At 47.6% G+C, this 19,721-nt stretch overlaps 1 protein-coding gene across 2 annotated transcripts in view; it reads left to right on the top strand.

Moving 5' to 3' along the window:
- Window positions 1-19,721, top strand: part of nbas (NBAS subunit of NRZ tethering complex) — a 93,672-nt gene that overhangs the window by 68,598 nt on the left and 5,353 nt on the right. For both annotated transcript variants that reach the window (XM_029141477.3, XM_029141476.3), the window contains exons 48-52: window positions 3,049-3,138; window positions 3,760-3,943; window positions 15,027-15,160; window positions 18,002-18,149; window positions 19,095-19,229. In XM_029141477.3, coding sequence (XP_028997310.1) covers window positions 3,049-3,138; window positions 3,760-3,943; window positions 15,027-15,160; window positions 18,002-18,149; window positions 19,095-19,229 — 691 coding nt within the window. The remainder of the gene's footprint in view (window positions 1-3,048; window positions 3,139-3,759; window positions 3,944-15,026; window positions 15,161-18,001; window positions 18,150-19,094; window positions 19,230-19,721) is intronic.

Genomic DNA, 19,721 nt, shown 5'->3' with positions numbered 1-19,721 from the left:
CCGTTCATTCACTATACAGCAGCGGAGTCAACATATAGCACAGCTACAGTCTCGCCACTGCATGTTTTCACAAGAATCAGTCTACACTGCACTTGCATGTTTCGCAGCCAATTTACAAAACGGGGGCGTCGATGTTACTGAGCACTGGAGAACAGGATGTGATGAAGCACAGCAGTTGGCACAACCTCCGACAAAAAAAAAAAGAGTGGCATCAAGTAAGACAATTATAAATCAGACCTAGAACAAAATGTATTAAAAAAAATCATTAAACCGAAGACAAAAAACAAAAGGGCTCTCCTGCAGCTGCAGCCTCACAGCACGCTGCCGCCTCCTCCCTCTTCACTCCGCTGAGTGGCATTTTCTTAAACCTGGCCACCTGTAGGCTGCCACCTACTCAGGTGAGTCCAGGGGGAGGCAAACGAAGACCAAGCGCAATCATGACACCGAATGATCGGCTCATTTACTACTGCATTACGTGCACCCTATATAACAGCATGTGATGCACTGCGGTGCAGTTTTGCTTATCTAGCTTCCGTTTATCAGCAGCCGGTCCATCACTGTTGAGGTGCAGCTACCAGGAGCAGTGTGGGAGCAGAAATGGTGCAGGTGGGGCTGTAAATATAAAGCACATAGCTGGCGAGCCTCAAGGACGGGGGGTGTATGTGCTCTATGGCTCTTATATATCTAACACTTGAATGAGCTGGATTTTCTGTCCATGCTCTTAAAAGGACCTAATTATTCAAACCTCTGTATCCGCTGTCCTCGATTATTCAGCTGATCCACAAAATGACACGACCAAACTTCCCTCATTGCCTTTTTAAATGGAAATACATGCAAATGCTACGATGCCAGACCTCTGAATTAGCCTTTATTCATGCTAGCACAAATAATGCAGCTGTTTCCATCGGGCTCCGCGACATCACCCACCTGCAACACAGCTGCAGGCTTTTGTGCGACGCGTAAGTCAACACGCTCCCCCACTGTGAGCACCATAAGCAAGGCAGCAAAAATCAAGTTGTCAGCTTAGTCGGCGTAATTCCCTTTGTTTTTTTGCCTATTTTAATCTCGCCGCGCCTTGTCAAACAGCATTATCACATACAGGCACCTTTCTCTCTCCTGTCTGGCCACATTACAGTTGAGCCGTATGTATATGCAGTATTTTCAAATGGAGTCTGAGACGCTGGTCCAGCAGAGACGAGCGTCCAGCCTCCCCTCAGCGGGCCCCGTGGTGTTTATTCCCCAAATATTGGGATGCAAGCCCACCCGAGCGCGCCGCCCACCGCAGCACCGCCTCCTCTCTGCTGGTTGTTATCTGAAAATATACTATATATCGGTCCACTTTGAGCTCAGCGCGATTGTGGGGGGGGGGACGCTGTCAAAACAAACGCCTGAAGTGTTGAATTGCATCCGCAGCGGTTGCCCGTGGGAGTCGGGCTCGGTGTTTTCTTGGTGTCTTTCTGTTGCCTGCATTTAAAACAAAAGGCGGAATGATTCACCCCGACGTTGGTGCACAGCTGCAGTATTACGTCCACAAACTGTGCATTTATTCTACTGCAAATCCTAATGAACTAGTTCCTTTTGTTCCTTTATTCAACGTGCGTCTAATCAGTGTTATTACATTTAGAGTCATTCCATTTTATCTGTTAGCCGCTGACCAGGGTGCAGGCTTTGGGGCCAGATATCATCAGGCCACCTGACTGGCCGGATAAATGAGTGCCAATCACCTTGATTGTGTTCCTGCCTCATTTCCTGCTTCTTTATAGCTGCTCAGTGATGCGGAGTGCAGATAGATGGTGCCTGTGCAGAGTCCACAAAGGGCCTGTGCCCATGCTCAGACAATCACACGTCCGTATTGAAGCAGACACGTGGGCACTTTTCCCCTATAAACACTTTCTGTGTTTCATTATCTTCTTATAATTAATGTAGCCTGATACAGCTGTTCGCTCCCCCCCCCCTCACGTACACAGTCCATGTGTGACGTGTGCAGGATTATGCACACACAGCCTCACGTATCCCCTGGAGCTTTTTACCGTTCCCTTGAACGCGTCACACTCAGGGAAGTTGTTCTTGCATATGAATATCCCGTCACGCATCCACGCCTGGCTCTGTGTCGAGTCTGCGATGCCCCCCCACCCCCCCAGCGTCGGGTTTGGCAGGTATGAATGAATGAGGCGCTCGTGTTGCGGGCTCGTTTGAAGGCCTCGTCCCGGAGCAGCGGGCGGAACTCGACCTCAGACTAATGGCTGTGGTTTGTATCTGTCACGGCGCCGCTGTGTTTGTCTGCGCTTGAAGATAAAAATCAGCAACTTAGAAAATAAAACAACAACAATGCTGCATTGTCTCCCTGCCAGATCATTTGTACACTTTGGCCATGTACATGTGTTTACTGTACAGTGCAGCGTGTGATATGTATGTCTGCGTTCGCTGCATGCACCCAAGCCCAGAAGCAAAGCGGAGTTGAGTCAGGGGAAATTACCTTTTTTTTGCCTTTTCTGTCTTGGTGAAAAATGGCCTCCCTGACACACACACACACACACACACACACACACACACACACACACACACACACACACACACACACACACAGCAGAACCCACAGGCAGAAAATACACTAATGACGCTGCACAAAGATCACAGATTACTTTTTTAAGTGCACCTGCTATTATGAGCCATTAAACTCATCTTCATTTAAACCCAAAACCCCTTTTATCAGAGTGGAGCGATTCAGATATTGTGTACGCTGTTGAATTTCACACGTTCACGCAGCCCGTGCGCTTGGAGGCGACTCTGTTGTGTTGCGTCACATCACTGCAACTTAAAACGATTTTGTGACGGTTAATTTTCACAGAGCTAAGTTTTCTCCAAACATTTAATCGCTGCCAGACACAGACACATTTTTAACTAACACTGTCCCTGAGAAGGAAGTCTTTGATTTTATTTTTTCCCTTCCCTTTCTCAGTTTCTGTCCCCTGACATTGTGGTAATTTGGAGTCTGATCTTAATTAGGATATTATGTAAAAAGACTGTTGCATTGTGATTGTTTTTCAGTGGACACTCCGATGCCCTGACAAATTACCCACAACCCCTCCGGGTCCTGGAGGCCATGGTGACCGCTGTGCACAACAATGTCCAGGCTGGGTAGGTTATCTTCACAATAAACACACTTTTCTTACAGAAACTTTTTGGTCGAACTCATTTAGACGTTTAAATGTTTCTCATAAAAACATGATGCGTACAAAAACCGCAGTCGCTTCAAAGACGTGGTTCTGCCTTTGAAACGCTCTTGTTATTCTCCACTGCTTCTATTCAAGGCCTGACATTAAAACCTGCTGAGTGTCAAATGCCAGTGAAATGCCTGGGTGTTGGTTAAATCAATTGAAGGCACCTGCCTATTTATTTATTTATTTCATTTTGCCAACCGCTAGTCCTGCTCTTTAACCATGTGTCACAGATTGAAGCAGAACAATGAGCCTGCTTGTCTGCCTCTGATGAACGTCTTGGTCTAAGCTGTAACTAATCATTATTTTTAATGTCATTATTCTTCTACTTCTGCCTGATGATAGAAAATCACAGCTTCCTAATATTTATTTGGTCCTAATTGCAAAAGTATTGTGTTTACTGCCATCGTCAAGATGAGAAACTTGAATTGGTGTTTTTTATCGTTTTAATACCAGCAAACATTTTGAACTTACAGTAATTTTGCTTTTCTGCCTGTCTTGCTCCACCTGTCTGACTGCCGCCCTCGCCCTCTTCCCCCAGTGACAGCGCAGTGACCTCGGATGACCTCCTGGCGTGGCTGCGTCCGTTCTGCGGCGACGCCTCGCTCCCGGTGCGTCCCCGCATCGACGTCCTGCAGATCCTGGAGAGTAACTTCAGCCTCCGAGACGCCGACGTCCGCCTCCTGCTGCTCTACAGAACTAAAGCCGTCCTCAAAGACAGGGAGGTAATGTGCATGGATATTGGATATGTTAAGTGCACGTTCCTAGAGAAACGCTTTCCAATCCATGCACTCCAAACGCCCAACATTGGTACTTGATGTGAAGGAGGCCTCGGAGGTCTGGATAGTTTTTCTCTTCAAGGTCATGCCATTGAATGATGGGCTATAAATTTAAAAATGAGAAATGTGAAGGAGAACACTAGTAAAAATGGCCCCTGCGGTCATGGATGCATGAAGTGTTTCATCAAGAAATGTGAATCTTGACATTCACACTTTTAATATAACGCTTTTATTAAACATTTTGTGTATTGCTGAAGGATTAGACATAGCTGGTGTGTGTTATAGCTGCTGGTGCTAAATCTGATTAGCTGAAAGTATCTTTGAGAAAACGCCAGGACAGGATTGACTGATGCCTTTCATCTATCCACATGTAAAGGTACCTCAGTAGTCAAGGTTATCAAAGATCCTCCTGCAAAACAATGGATTTATTTATAGCCAAACAAACAAATTCGATGTTAGAAAATATTTTAAAATGTCAAGTATGCGTATGTACGTGTGTGTGGTGTGTGAGAAATCTGAAGCTTCATTTACATGTACAGTAGAATCAAAATGCATGGAAGCTGACTTCAGTCTCTGCTGTGTAGTGTACAGTATAGACGTCACTGTGCTCTAATCTGCCATTGAGCGGCTAATGGTGAAGTTTCCTGACTGACTAATTAACGGCCTGAGTTCCCTGACTAATGCACAGGAGCACGGGCGCAGCCACGGGCCATTGTCAGCGCAGGTAGACAGGTGTGTGGGCCTGGTCTCTGACTAATTGGCTGTGCTCACAACATTTGGCAGCCTATGACGACACACACACACACACACACACACACACGGAAGCTCGCACGCACTCTTAAGGGAGTGCACATCCAAGGAATCAGTTAATTAATCTTGTAAAAGAAGCCGCGCTGTAAGCGAGCGAGGCTCATTTCGAATGAAGTGCCACTTTCTCTCGTCTCTCCCCGAGGCGACCAAAAGGCCTTCAGATGTGCCAGCGCAGCTTTGGGAGCCAAATGTCTCATTTAACTTTGATTATTCAAAAATGTTTATTAGTTGGAAGGATTTTTCCCCATACACTGACACGCATTCAAGTGCACACGCTCCTACTTATTCATGACACTGTGTTGCCTCTGCCTGTTGGGCAGCTGGAACCTCTGGCGCTGTAGACGCGGGCCGGCCCGGTAGAAGCCATACGCTCAGCTGTCACCGGCGGCGACGGCGCGTTGGTGCCCCGCGACCGTGCCTCAGACTTAGCAGCACCCCTGTCTGACCTCATCATGTGGGCTTGCAGCCAGGAAGCGAGGATGAGGGGAGACGAGATGTGATTGTTTTCCCCCACTGTTCCACAAGTCCCTTAACTAATCAGCACAGCTCCCTCCTAACTGTGTCCCACAGGCTGCTCAAAGACACACACACACATACACACATACTGCATACTCAACCCTCCCGTGCAGCACACGCATACTTACAGATTGCAAACGCTGTCTGCCTGCTGCCATGGCAACCGCGCTGTCAAGCCGCCGCTTGTGAGTGAAACCGATACCAGTCGTACGTTTAAGTTTCTCTCTCCAGCCACTGTGTGTTTGCTGTGTTGACAAAGGCGTCTGATTAGCTCTGTGCTCCGCTATTGGACGCACACACACACACACACACACACACACACACACACACACACACACACACACACACACACACACACAGACTTCTTTCAACCTTTCTTCTTTTCTCTATACTGTAAGAAAGCTCTCAAACAAGCATGATTCAACCCAAAACAGATTGGAGTTCCTGGTAACGCATGTCATTTCCACAGCTCCAGCAGCTTGATGCTTCTCCAGCTGTCTCTTTGTTTTACTCGTGTGCTGAGAACTCAGTTTCCAGTGGGGCTGAATTGTGTGTTCCTGCAGATCTGATCCACTTATTCTGTAATCTTTGCCTCATTGACTTGTGCTGACGCCTCTTTGACAGCACTTCAAGGAGTCCTGTCATCCTGGGAGTCTGTTAGGATCTGAAAAGTCTTGTTGTCTCTTTGCATTGCCTGTCCGAGCCGCCTCCTCCTCCTCCTCCTCCTCCTCCTCCTGCATGCTTCTCTCTATAAATCCTCATCTTTACACAGTGGCCTTTTTGCTTTTTACACCCAGACAGACAAACGTGTGCTTTCCAGCTTCCGAAGGCAGCCGCCGAATGCTTTTTATGATGGATGCTGTTTAGCTCAGTGGTGTCCGGGCCAGGTCAGGCCGGGCCGTGTCAGTGGAAAGGCCACTGCATGATTCACGGCTGCACAAACGCTCGCTGATGATGGATCCGAAGGGGAAAGGGAGAATTAGAGAGAGGAGATAATGATGGATCAGCAGCACAAAGCGAGAACCAGAGATTCAGAGATGATACTGAGACAGGGGGGGAAAAAAAGCCCAACAAGCCCAGTTATCAGACCAATACATCATCCTTCCTCCCTCCCTCAGCATCCCAACACGCCGCTCGGGCGCAGACACCAAAAAAGCGGGGTATTAATGAGCTCCATTGAAATGCTGACATTTAGGTGGCGGAGAGGGAGGAGGAGTGGAGTGGTGGTGATGATACAGGAGGGGAGAGGGAGGTGCAAAGCCAGGGATGGATTTTGTGACTTCATTGTGAATAATTAGTCATAACAGCAGGGCATCCAAATGTCACCACTGTCAAGACTGGAGGGTCTGTTTTGTGCGCGTGTCTCAGTGTTTACTGAGCTTTTGGCCTTTTATCTTACTTAGGAAAAGATGCTCATGTTTATTTGCTAAACATATGGAAGTGATTCTACTTATGGGGGAATAAATCGTGTGTGTGTGTTTTGTCCCCCCCATTCCGGTGTCGCTGTCGTGGATCGCCCGCCATGACGCCGTGTTTTGGTCGCGGCGTTGTTTGGCCTTGCACCAGCAGCGCCTCTCTCATACTGTATGAATGAGCCGAGCTGTGTACAGCACATGCACTCTCTTAGCTTCCAGTGTGCAGCTACGTACGGGCTCCACACGCCAACCCTGACCTATTTGACTTCTCCTCAGTTTCATCTGGTAAAAAAAAAAAGTGATTTCTCATCCTCATGATTTTTAAGTAGAAGATTTAAACTTCAGAGGCAGAATATTCCAAAACACCACATGTTTCCAAGGGCAATGTCAGCTCCTCATGTGACGCGTGCACATGCATTTATGAATATGTGTTTATACATGTAAATACTTTACACTTCCATTGTGTAACGACTCCATCTGGCTTGAATTTAAATATTAAGACCGCTGTTTGAAGTGCAGCGTGCACAACCGAAGAGCCAAAGTAAAGCTCAGACTTGACACACATCCGAGAAAGGGTGGTGTGCGCTTTTGCAGTGACTGCAGGGTTTGTTTCGATAAGACAGGCGTGCAAAGAGCAGTGTAAGTGTGTAAGTGGGAGTGTTGTTCCTTGACAGAACAATGTGTTTTATCGGTCATCATCGCTATTAGGCCCCGGTGATGCACGTCATGTAACGGCAAATGCAATATTTGAAAAGGAGTTGAAACGTGGAGGAGAACTTCTGGAGTCTGCACACCAGGGATTGTATGTGTGTGTGTGGGGGGGGGGGGGTGAAGGCCAGGTGGAAAAGAAGAAGTTGTAGAGAAGAAAGCTTCACCTGATGAAAGCGAATGAGCCTGGACTGGAGGGAAAGGGTGGTACCTGAACAGAGCGAGAGCAGAGTTACTTTCTAAGTAGATAAATAATAGATGTGATGGGGTTGAGGAAGCTATCTTACAGCCACACTCTAATGCAACAGGTCAGGGGTCATCGTCGTGATAGCCCGGCCCGGGCTATAACTCCACTTGTTTTGGCAGCTTTTATCTATCCCTCTTGGCTGCTTGCGAAAAACTTTATTTATGCTCCTGTTTTTAACTCGGAGCCAAGAGGGAAGAGCACAACACTTTGTCATCGCCGTGGGATCGCTGATGAGTCAAGAAACACCGGAGAGGAGACAGTGCAATAAAATAAACAAGGAAAGAGGGGATGTGTAAAGGGAGACGGATGGGGAGGAGAGAGCCTGCGGACGGTGGAAGCGATGGGAGTGGGTGGGAGACGGGGTGGGGGTGGGTCCTCCTGCAGCATCAGGACCATCTACCCCCACGCGCCTCCAGCCTAAAATCAGTTCATGATAACTGTCGTGATCTCACTTTCACAGTGACATCATGGCTTTTTTTTTTTTTTTTAACTCCCAGCTGTTGATCGCTCAATCACACGCCGCCCTGTTGAATATTTGTGTTTATCCCACCCGAGTCTGACTAACGCGGCTCATTACGCGCCAGTGTTTTATTGCAGACTTGAGGGAGATGTTCGGCACGCGGCGCTGACGGCGGAAAATTGAACGCAGCGATGTTTCATTTTAACGGAGATCTTTGTCAGTCGTCGGGAGCCGAGCAGATAATATAAGGACACATTAGACTAACTCCATATTAATGCCCGGCGCTGCTTCCACTTGTAAGTGGAGTGAAATTCGTTTCAAATACATCCCGGTTTTGCCTGTCAAAACTTTTCTCCCTCTTCATATTTCAAAACACTCCAGAGGAGAAGCCTATTAGCGGTCCGTGCTACAGATCTGCCACTTTTCTGTGGTAACTTCTCATAAATTGACCTCAGCTGCTGCTCTTTACTTTATCTCACGCGGGTTTCACATTAAAACACTGTAACATCTGCATGGGCTTTTATTTCCCAGCGCTCCTCCTCCTCCCCCTCTTCCTCTCCTGAGGCGCGTACTGTTGTGTGTGCTCAGGTGTCGCGTCAGACGCTGTGCATCTACTCCAGACTAAAGGGAGCCGTCGGAGGAGCCGCACCTGCTTGTCATTGCTCCCGCGTTGTCGTGTCGCTTTGCATGCACGTGGTTGTGTGTGCATTTGTTTTTGTTTTTTTTCTCTCTGCGGACGCGCCGGTCTTTATCTTTGCACTTATGTTCCCTCTGCATGTTTTATGCTGCTTCACTTTCAAGCCGTAATAAACTCCCCCAGCACCTTCGGGCCCCGAGGCGCTGCCCTTTTGCTGTTTACTCGTCTTTGCTCTGGAACCTGCTCCCGCTTTTCATCGCCGCTTACTTCCCTGCCCCCCCCCCTTCGTGTGCGACCTCTGCTGCTTTACTCCGCCCATCGCCGGGGACGCGAGCCAGAGCGGGTCAATGAATATTGATGAGCTCGTCCTGAACGCACTCAGTGAAAGGCCAGACACTGAGATCTCTGGGTCCCACGGCTCCAGCGGCTCCCGGTCCGATACCGACATGCCCACGTCGCCCGTTCTCTGCCTCGCCGCCTCCTCTCAGTTTAAGGAAGGAGATAATTGCTGATTCATAGAGAAGATAATCAGGTAGATTTGTGGACCAGGACTCAGGTTTTTTGTGAACTTTGTTATTCAAAGATTCATGGTTTCTTAGCACTCAGCATCCTCTTTAATTATCTTAATTGAATTTAAGCGGGTTCAGAATTGACTTCTTTGTAGATTCTAGATTTAACAAAATAGAACTGGATTCTTTTCAACTACTGATGTGCCCTTATGTACTGGAGAACATGCGCTGCTCTCTGCGCTGACCCTGAAACCTTTCACCCTGATCTCAGCTGTGCTCCACGAAGTGGAGGAAACACACGGATGCACTCCAGAGTTCAGCCGAGGTTCTTAAAACCTTTTCTTTTTCTTTTTCCTCAGTGTTAGTCAGAGCGTTTTAGAACAGATTCACAGATGATAAAACCTAAAGAATAGCAGCAGAACATGGATTTTGCTAATTGTGGTTGTAATTTGTCATCGATAAACGATGGAGCGGACTCCCCGGCCTCTTCCATGCCGCGATGTTCAATCGTCTCTGCGCGTCTGATAGAAAGGTGGAATTGATGGCACTTCCCGTCGTGATTGTCGGTGGTAATAAGATGTCACATGCCGCAGAGAGCTGTCATCAACGCAGACTGCGGTAGTAGCGCTGATCATCAGCCTGTCTGCCGCAGCGTTACGCGCGGAGGTGATGATTTCACCGCATACTGTAACAAGTCCGCACCAGCGTCAGCTGTGACATGGCACATCTGTCTGCACCAGTCAGGCGTGATGCAAGAAGGGCTTTCATTGGTTATTCTGTTATTCTAAAGGCAGTACTTATTGTATTTGTATGTACATTTGTCTTTGATTATGTGTTTTAAAAACAATCAAATCTGAGGCCACCGTAACCTAAGGACTGTCGCCAGTGACCGTCTTTGTGTATATTCAGACATCAGTCAAAAAATGTCTTAGTTCTAGCCATTGTGGTTTCATGACCCTCTTTTTCACTTCTGTGCCTTCAGAGGAGGCAACAAGTATTTCAAGGTTGCTCAGATAAATGATTGATCACACACTTGAGATTTATTTTCTCCACCTCGTCACACAAACTTTGCTAAGACAATGTGAACGTGTCGGCTGCATGTCATGAATACTGGTGGAGGATGTGTGCTCCTCCAGGTTGTGCGTAATGATACCACACTGTTAATGAAGAGACCTTTGTATGATTGTGCGTTATCGCGGGGTGAAGGTGGTTTGAATTTCATTCCTTTGACAGATTGTTTCTTTTGGATGTGACATTGCCATTTTAAGCCTACCTACAAAAGAAAGTCCCCATTCAAGCTCTTCTAGAGACGAGCAAACAGGAACATGCTCATTAAGTGTTATTTCACTAATGTGGTAGCAGCAGCTAATCTTCATGTTTTAACCACCGTGATGTGAAGAGAGTGTCACATACAAACACATACACTCTGTTACGGTGTCGGTCTTGTTTCTGGTGTCTCTAAAAAATTGTTCCTTTTTATCCAGTTTGAATCTTACTCAGACACTGAAGCCTCATCCGTCTAATCAGTGCAGGAGGAGGGTTCTTATTATTTTCAAACAGGCCAGTAATTTGCAGTTTACTCATTGCACATCGATCGTATGATGTGGAGGCCGAACTGAGCAGTTGTTGCCTGGGTAATAATCTTTAATCCACAGGTAAGTTTAATATTTCGGGCTTGACGGGAGATAAACAGCTGGTTTCAAAGAGCGTGAGCCAAAGAGAGGTTTCAGCACCTTGGACAGCGGCGGGTGTTCTCCCAATGATGAGATGAAAACACCACTTTAATCAAAGTCACATGACTCTTATCTACGTGTATATTATGTAACCCCGACATTAAAATAAAATCTGCAAAGAAATGTTAAGAAAGAAAAGGCACTAAGTCGTTTTTCAGTCTCAAGTATTAAGAGTCAGGGATTCAGTTGCTGGATCCGTGCCCTAATGTCTCCTCATGGTGATTCAGAGTACAGCCGGGCATTCTTCATTCACACTGTGCTTGTCTAAAATTATCTGCAGAATTACCTTCAAGTGTCACCTGTGTGTTGAAAGCACTTCGCATCCAAAGGACCACACCAGAGCACTTTGATGTCAGAATATTTGTTTAGTGTATTCCTTTAGGAACGATGGCGGCATATGGTGGAAATTATTTCACAGGAGGTTATTGAAGCTCTGTTTCAGTGGCATTCATCCGATAGCTTTTGATTGTGTGGACACACACACACTCACACACACCTGTGTGTCCGCTCGCATGGTCCCTAGTGTGTGTGTGTGTGTGTGTGTGTGTGTGTGTGTGTGTGTGTGTGTGTGTGTGTGTGTGTGTGTGTGTGTGTGTGTGTGTGTGTGTGTGTGTGTGTGTGTGTGTGTGTGTGTGTGTGTGTGTGTCATCCTTCTAAATGGAGTGAAAGAAGTCTCATGCTAGTAAGTCTCCAGAGGAATCAATGCCTCTACTTTTATCTGTCCAGTGTGTGTCTCTCACGCCCACACACACACACGCAGAGGATAGAAATGAAGATTAATTATAAAATACTGCAGAAGACAAATCCAGATGATGTGTTTTCTTTTCATCCAGCGAAGCTGTGTGCGTTTTGCCCACGTGGCTTCTGACTGTTTTGTTCTCTGCATATCGATTTGCCCCAGAGCCGCTTCCACTGCTTTCCGTCTCTCACACACACTGTTTTTTTCCTCCCTCTGTTATTATCATATGCTGATAGCAGGGTCCGTCTGCACTGCAGTTTTTAATCATACAGTGATCCCCTGCCTTTTGGGGGGCCCAACTACAAGGTGAGAATATACGGTAATGCATTTTAAATAATTTCATTATTTTAAGGAGATGAGGCCAGTGTTGTTGTGTTAAAGCACTTCACTGACCCCCTGTTGTTTCCTAAAGCCAGTAGTTGTCTTGTAATTTCATAACGCTGCCAATGCATGAGCAAATCACAGCAGGCGATGCAATGCAATACCTATTTTACGTTATCGCTTTTGCCGCCGTGTTTCTTCCTGCGCTGAAAGTGAAAGGTTGTCTAAAAGCAATAATGCGGCTGCTGGTAACTACTAGTTGTCATGTTCCATTTGCTCCCGCCTCCCCCTTCCTCCCCGCTTGCGTTATTATCATGTTTTCTTCTCGCTTGCTGTGTCCCCGCGTATCTTTTTTTTTTTTTTTTTTTTTTCTTCCTGAAGGCTTGGCTACTTCCAGGCGCAGCGGGCGAGCGTGTACAGTAGCATGTGGTCGGCATAATTTAGCGGCGCCGCTTCCTGCGCCAGCGGAGCCGGAGCTACTCATTTTGTGTTTGTGCGTTTGTGTGTGTGCGCTTTTACAGCGCGCCGCGTTGTTCGACGGCCCCTCGGAGGTCAGGAATCACGGTACGTCACACCAGTGGTTGCAGCTGAATCCGTCACTGTATGTGATTATCCCCATTGTCACTAATCAGATGTCTGAGCTGCAGATTTAAATTGGATTTAATCCAGGTTTTCATTTATTCAGTAGCACGATAAGTGTTTTTTTTCTGTTCCAGCCGTTGAACGTTGCCTCTCTGTCTGCTGTGTCGGGCCTCTGCATCCTACATGTGTCAGCAAAGTCACAGTAGCTTCCAGTCTCTTCAACTGCGTCAGCTCCCACTTGTTTTGTGCACACGCCTGCCAAGGCTCTTCATAATAATGGTTTAGAAATATCTGTAGAGTACAAAAGGAGTCGTAATGGTGCCACGCTGCCTCCCAAGCATCTATCCCGTCTTATTGTAACTGTGCAGCAGATGTGAGACATCGCATGTAGGTCGAGGCGCATTTCAGAGGAGACACGCGTCGTTTTTGAACCAACGCTTGGTTTAGAGTGTAGGTGATAAATGACTGAGAGACTGATGTGTGTTACAGTATCGGTGCGACACTCGTGTCCCTCCTCCCTCTTTCTGCTCCGCTGCTCTACTGCCAAGTTGATTCCATTCACCACGCACCATAAATCACCATCCTCCCGCGTTCAGAAAATACAAGCCCCAGAGTCATTGGCAGCTTGTTTAATGTGTGGTGTCTGTCTGCGGCGGATGTTGACGAGAGGATGTTGGTCGAGCATGTGGAAAAACACGTGTTATCCCTTTAAATCTGCCGTCTGTGGAGAACGGACTATCTGGAGGAGTCCAACATCCTGCATGTAATAAATGAGAGCATCTAAGATGCGTCCATCGCTGGAGTGTGTTCAGTACTAACGCTGATGAACAGGCTTTAGGTTGTAGTTTACGTTCCGCGATGGATCCAAGCGCTTTGGGAAGCGGCGAGAGCCTTTTACAGGTAGTTAAGATTCCATTTCTGTTTCTCAAATGACCTCCATTTCCAGAGGGTCCTGAGCTTCAGCTTCCCTCATTTATTTCCCCATTTCCCATCATGAGCCACTTCACTTCGACGCTAACCAAGAATGTGTGCCGCCAGTTATTGAGCCCGCGCCTTTATGCATAAATTAGGGATTTATCATAACAAATGTCTCACCAGCAGTATGGAAATCAGACGCTCGCTGAAAACAGTTACTTATCTGAGCACGGCTTAAACCGTTATCCAATAGACCAGTCAAAACAGATGGAAGCGACGCGAAGATCGCCTAATTTCAGCACATGAAGCCTTTCCCGTCGAATAAAATGATATCTAGCTCTTTAAGACCTACGATTAAACACAATGTGATGACTCATTAGCTTCCCCATAGCATTAACCAAAAAGTCCATTTGTTATGTCAGAAACTGAAGGCGTCCGTCTACAACTAGGACACAGTGGATGCTCATTTCAAGGGGAGGATGTTCTCCCACAGCGTCTGGAACAGCTGTACAGTGTGTTGCATCACCGCAGAGCACAAGGAGACACATTCTGTCGGGAAGAAACCTTGGGCATGGTTGAAAATGCAAGAAAGGGTGAAGAGTCGGCTTCAGACCCGGTTCCGTGGGTTGTCGGTGAACTGGACTGTTCCGGTCCACTCCCACGCTCACACAGAGCCTCGCTGAAGCTTAGAAACCTTGGATTTAATGTGGTTGCTGGTTCATTGAGAAACAGCGCCTGCACTCTTTAAAAGCTTTAAATGGTTCTGCGAGGCCCTTTTACTGAGGATCTGCTGTAGCACCGGGCCTCAAAATGGAATCCAGTGGTATGAGTTCAACCACCGACTGCACGTGCGCGCGTGACAGAGCCTTTCTTCGCCGTCATGCTTTGGCAGGTCGTAGTTTTCCCTTCAGAAATCAGCCGCTCTCTGAGCTGTTAAATCACACTAGAAGTCAACCTTTGAGAAGAAAATTAATTACTTTCCTTTCGCCTTCTCCTCCTCTAATTTTTTTTTTCAACGTTTTCATCCTTTTCTCTCTGTTTTCTCACACTCCTCATCTCAGCATCACAGTGTGGAGTGAGGAGCGTCTCTTTGTCCCATATGGAGTGTTTGATGTGAGGCTGCATCAGATTGAGGCACTATGATTAAAGTAACTTTTGTTTTGTCTGTGCTGCAGTCGTCAGGCTGTCATTTGTAAAGTGCACGCTTCACTTGACTTCATTTACTCGCTCCCGTTCCTGTTCGCTGAGGTGAGGATGATGCTGGCATTTATCATCCTATTGATCCGTGACATTGTAATGGCAGGATGTTAAACAAATCGATGGCCGCTCAAACCCGCGCGCTCTTCATTCACATACTTAATTTGTTATTTATTCCCCATCTGGCTGGTTTTAGGCTGATTTCAGTTGCTCAGCCGCTCTCTCTTCTCCTCCTCTCAGGTCCGGATAGAAGACGTGGAGGACGAGGAGAAAAGGCGCGGCCTCTTCCTGGAGCTGCTGGACGCGGCGGAGAAGTGGGAGGATTTCCAGCTGCTCATGCTTCTCCTGCAAGCATGGCCTCCCATGATCAAAGAGTAAGGCCAGTTTGTTTCCTTGGTGTTAAGCTAAATGAATGCACGCCTTTAATCAGACATCGACACTTTAAGGGCTAATGTCTGTGCAAAGCAGGAAGTGGCTCGAACCACTGCAGGTCACGCGTAGTCGTAAAAGCGTCTCCCGGCGCTTCGGGCCTAAGCTTCTTGCACCAGCTGGCGTCTTATGAGCCTCCGCCAGTGTTGGCTGCATCATCAATAAGCGCCTAATGGTGTGATTGCTCCTCTCCTGCTCCATTGTTCTCGATTAAAAGTGAGGGCCGGGCCGAGGACGGCGGAGGCGATATCGGGTTATGCTGTGTGGAGTTTCTCCCTCCCGCTCAATCAAGACCGGGCTTCAAGCGCTTTCCATCGTTCTTCGCTGGTAGTTGTTGGAAAGTTAAAGTTTGAGGCTAGATGAGTTTATTATGTTGAATGGACAATAGTGGCTGAAGACAAACCAGGCCTGACGTGCTGGTCTGATGTTTGACCCGTAGCTCCCCTTCAGCTGGGACGGTCGACCACAGGCTGCGCCGCTGCGCGTCTGGGTTTCCCGTTTGAATGCAAACATTACGAATACAAATTTGGCTTCTGATTATGGATTTTGTATTTTTCCCCATCTCTTTGTTCGCCTTCATTTGCTGCAAATCGCTGGAGGGGCTCGCCCGCCGCATGCGTGCAAACAGAGCGCCGCCGTAATGTGCCTCTTTGAAGCGGAGCGGTCTGAAATGTAGCTCCAATCTGTGTTAACTGCGCGTTTTAAACGCGAGAGCTGAAAGTCGCCTTTTTAAATTCCGCATTTAGGACGCGAACGCCATGAGGGCGTTATCTGCGCGCGTGTGAGGGACACATGGTTGGGGTTAGAAACTTGTCTGTCTCAGCACTGGATCCCGGTGTTTATTGTGTGCGCGCGCGTCTGCAGAGCGGCGATTTGTTTCAGTGAGACTACAAGAGAGCGTCTTGGCAGCCGCGCTGAGTGTTGCATCTCCAAAAGCTTATCCTTTAGTCCGTCCGCTGTAACTGAGTCATGATTCAAAGCGCAGGGGGGGGGGCGTCTGTGACTCACACTGCGCCCGGTGACGGATTTGGCGAACGCTCACACGCAGGTGGTGGCGTGCGGCGTTCACCTCCTCGTCCCCCCGGTGAAAGCGGGGAGTCGGAACAAGGGGCCCCCGTTTCCTCCCGCGACCGCAGCATCTGAGGATGGAGCAGCTTTCAGGACGAGGCTGAGGCGAGAGCTGCCACTTCAACACACACACTCACTCTGTCTCTCTCTCTCTCTGTCTCTTTCTCTGTCTCTCTCTCTCTCTCTCTCCCTCTCTCTCTCTCTCTCTCTCTCTCTCTCTCTCTCTCTCTCTCTCTCTCTCTCTCTCTCTCTCTCTCTCTCTCTCTCTTCTCCTCTCCTCTCTCTTCCTCTTCTCTCTCTGCGTCTCGTTTCTCGTCTCTCTCTCTTCTCTCTCGCTCCTCTCTCTCTCTCTTTCTATTCTCTCTCTCTCTCTCTCTCTCTCTCTTCGTCTCTCTCTCTCTCTCAATATCTCTCTCTGCTTCGTTCCTCTCTCTCTCTTCTCTGTCTCTCTCTCTCTCTCTCTCTCTCTCTCTCTCTCTCTCTCTCTCTCTCTCTCTCTCTCTCTCTCTCTCTCTCTCTCTGTCTCTTTCTCTGTCTCTCTCTCTCTCTCTCTCATCCACTGTATCTGTCAGCCACAGACACGTCTGATGCTGCCACAGGGCCCCCTTCCTCTAACGTGCTTAGTTAAGACACTTAAACAGCCCAAAACTGACGTCAGGCGCCTTCCAGTTTTCATTATACAAGCAGCGATTTATCCGCTTACCAGGAATGAAACACATTCCTATCAGATTCTGTCTTTCATCTCCCGTCGTCTCCTCTTCCTCCTCGTCCTCCTCCATATTTAATGCGTGTTCATGACACACATACCTGCAGCAGCGGTGCTGTTGAAGCCCCTACTTATTAAGCGCTGGCGCTGTTATCTGTCCTGTAACACTGTTGCTTTGCTGTTGGTCTGATTAGTGTTAATGAAGGTTTCTCCGATGAATGTATGAATATTTACAGCTCCACCGGGGCTTAGAAATGAGACTTGACACTGATATAATGAAACCTTGGTTAGACATTAAGTACTACAATCTCTATAACCACTAACACTGGGATTACAGCAGTTCTATGGGCCTTCAAATGGCACCGACTCCCTGCTGTGCTAATGATGATGGTAATTAAATTAATAACTTCATAGAGACGCCTACCCAGATTTAATTTACGGATGAGCTGCCACCTTCCTCTAGGCTGTTTCACCTTAATAAAGGTGTGTGAAGGTCATATTTCCTCAGCGTCATTTGACTTTTTGCTTATTTGACTTTAGGAGCTAATCTGCGGCTCCGCGGGCATTGGGAAAGGTCTCATACGGGCCCGTGTAAACAACGGCGCCCGTCGCCGCCGCTCCCCCGCTTTCCTCACGGCACCAGAGAAAACGCAGCGTGTACATGTTTAATATTAACCGCGGCGCTATTGTGGTGAAACATCTTCATTGACGCTTCAGCCTCAGAATTCATTAAATCATCGGCAAACCTCGAGACACTGCTGTGTGCTTTCATGTCAGCTTGAGATTTAAAAGGGGGTTGATGCTGGTTTATATTCATTATTCATAAAATACATTCCGATACAATGTTGTCAGTGCTTTAACACGGTGTTTTTGTTGCTTTGTTTTGGTTTTGTTATACAGTATGTTCCTGTGTGCAGCGCTAACACTGTGATAAATACGCTCTTATTCGCAGAACAGGCGTCGGGTTCACAAAACAAAGTCCGCACAAACCTGTTCATTTTTCTTCCTCCAGGGCAGAGTCCGAGCGTAACCCGTGGGTGGTCTTAACCTCCGCCCTGCTGACTCGCTGCCAGGGGTCAGAGGTCACGGCAGACCTGGGCCAGCAGGTAGTGGCCATGGTGCGATCGCTGTACAGCACCAAACACAAACTCCCCGTACAGGTAAACACCCAACTCTGTGTTTATGAAGTACATGAATGTGCTTCACTGAAAACAACAGTGCTCAATACAATAAATAATTTTGATCCATAATAAGTACTTTTGACCTTTGACATCCATCAAAAGGTTGAAGAAGCGATTGAGAAGCTGCTTCTCAGATGGTGGTGCATGTTTCAGCAAGTATCAATTACTGATAGTTTGAGGTTAAATAATAAATTGAGCTCCGTGACAAGCGGCGGCGTCTCTTTGCTCGTTTTATTTAAAGCCGGATGCTGAGGCTATTAAGCATGTTACCCACGGCAGCGTGTTAGCACCGGCTCACCGCCCTCCGCCGCGTGCTGCAGGCACTCGCCACTGTTTGATATCGGACGGCCTCTAATGCTATTCATGCCCCGCTGAGCAGCGTGGAGGCAGTGAGCCCGATGCCATTCTGTATGTCTAGCGCCAGCTGACTGTGATATTAGTTTAGAGCTAATGCTATTCACCGTGAATAGGCTAGTGTCTGCCTGGCTGTCTAATATCGGTGTGGGAGGGGGAGTGGGAGGCGAGGAGGAAGGCCTTTTACTCTCCTCTGAACGCCTTTAATTTGAGTCTGCTGGAATGAAACTGGCAGAGCATGGGGGAGTCAGATTGCATTGTGATATCCATATATTACTGGATGGGACCGAGTGTGTGTTTGTGTGTAGACCCTTCTTAAAAGTATTATGTGCGTACGTGTCTGTACAGTATATGCACATCGATTAACCTTCAGTGTTCCTCGCCCACTCTCTCTCTCCTCCGTCTCCCTCTCTCGCCTTTTCTCCTCCCCTCCTCTCCTCTGCCGTCTGCTGATTGCATTTCCCAATTTTTCCGCTTTTATCCATTCATTCTCACACCTAACCGATCATCTGTCATCCGCCCTCTCTTTTACTCTCTCTCCTCGTCACCTTCGTCTTTGTCTCCTTCCAGTGCGTAGGACACATAAGCGCCCTGCTGCTCCAGCAGCAGCCCTGCCTCCAGCAGCCTGCACTCAAACTGATGGCCGAGAGCGGCGATGAGCAGCTGCTGCAGCTGACGCTGGATCAGATCAACAGCATGTCCGCGGTAAGTGCACAGTCTCCGAGTGGTCTATCACTCATTGCTGCCAGTAATTGTTTAATATATATGTCTTACATTTCCGAAGTTTTGAAGTCTGAGAGTCTTGGCTATTGTAAAAATGCGACAAAGCCCTGGAAAGGTGAAAAACGAGCGAATGCAGCGGCAAAGCCGCTGAAATGAAAAGGAGTGAAAGTCTTGAGTGGAGGGAAAAACGTGTAAAACATCTTCACATTCGTAAGATAAGAATGAAGCTCTTCAGAATAATCTTAACATTCCAATAACCCAGCATCCATCGCGTTCTAACTGTCCTCCCTTTCAGATAAGTGTAATCGTTTAAGACTGTGTGGGCCACTCTCCACTGCTCTACAATCAGATAAGCAGCCGTCCCAAAGTGGGCCCCTCAGACCCAGCAGACCCCATTTTTGTTCCTGGATCAGATAAGCGAAAACCGCACTATTAAGTGATAGAGCCCCCATTAAATGAAACATTACAGCTCCT

This window comes from Betta splendens, chromosome 24 (assembly GCF_900634795.4).
Source record: "Betta splendens chromosome 24, fBetSpl5.4, whole genome shotgun sequence".
NCBI lineage: Eukaryota > Metazoa > Chordata > Actinopteri > Anabantiformes > Osphronemidae > Betta > Betta splendens.
Note: the sequence above shows the minus strand (reverse complement) of the source record. Positions and strands in the feature narration are given on the sequence as shown.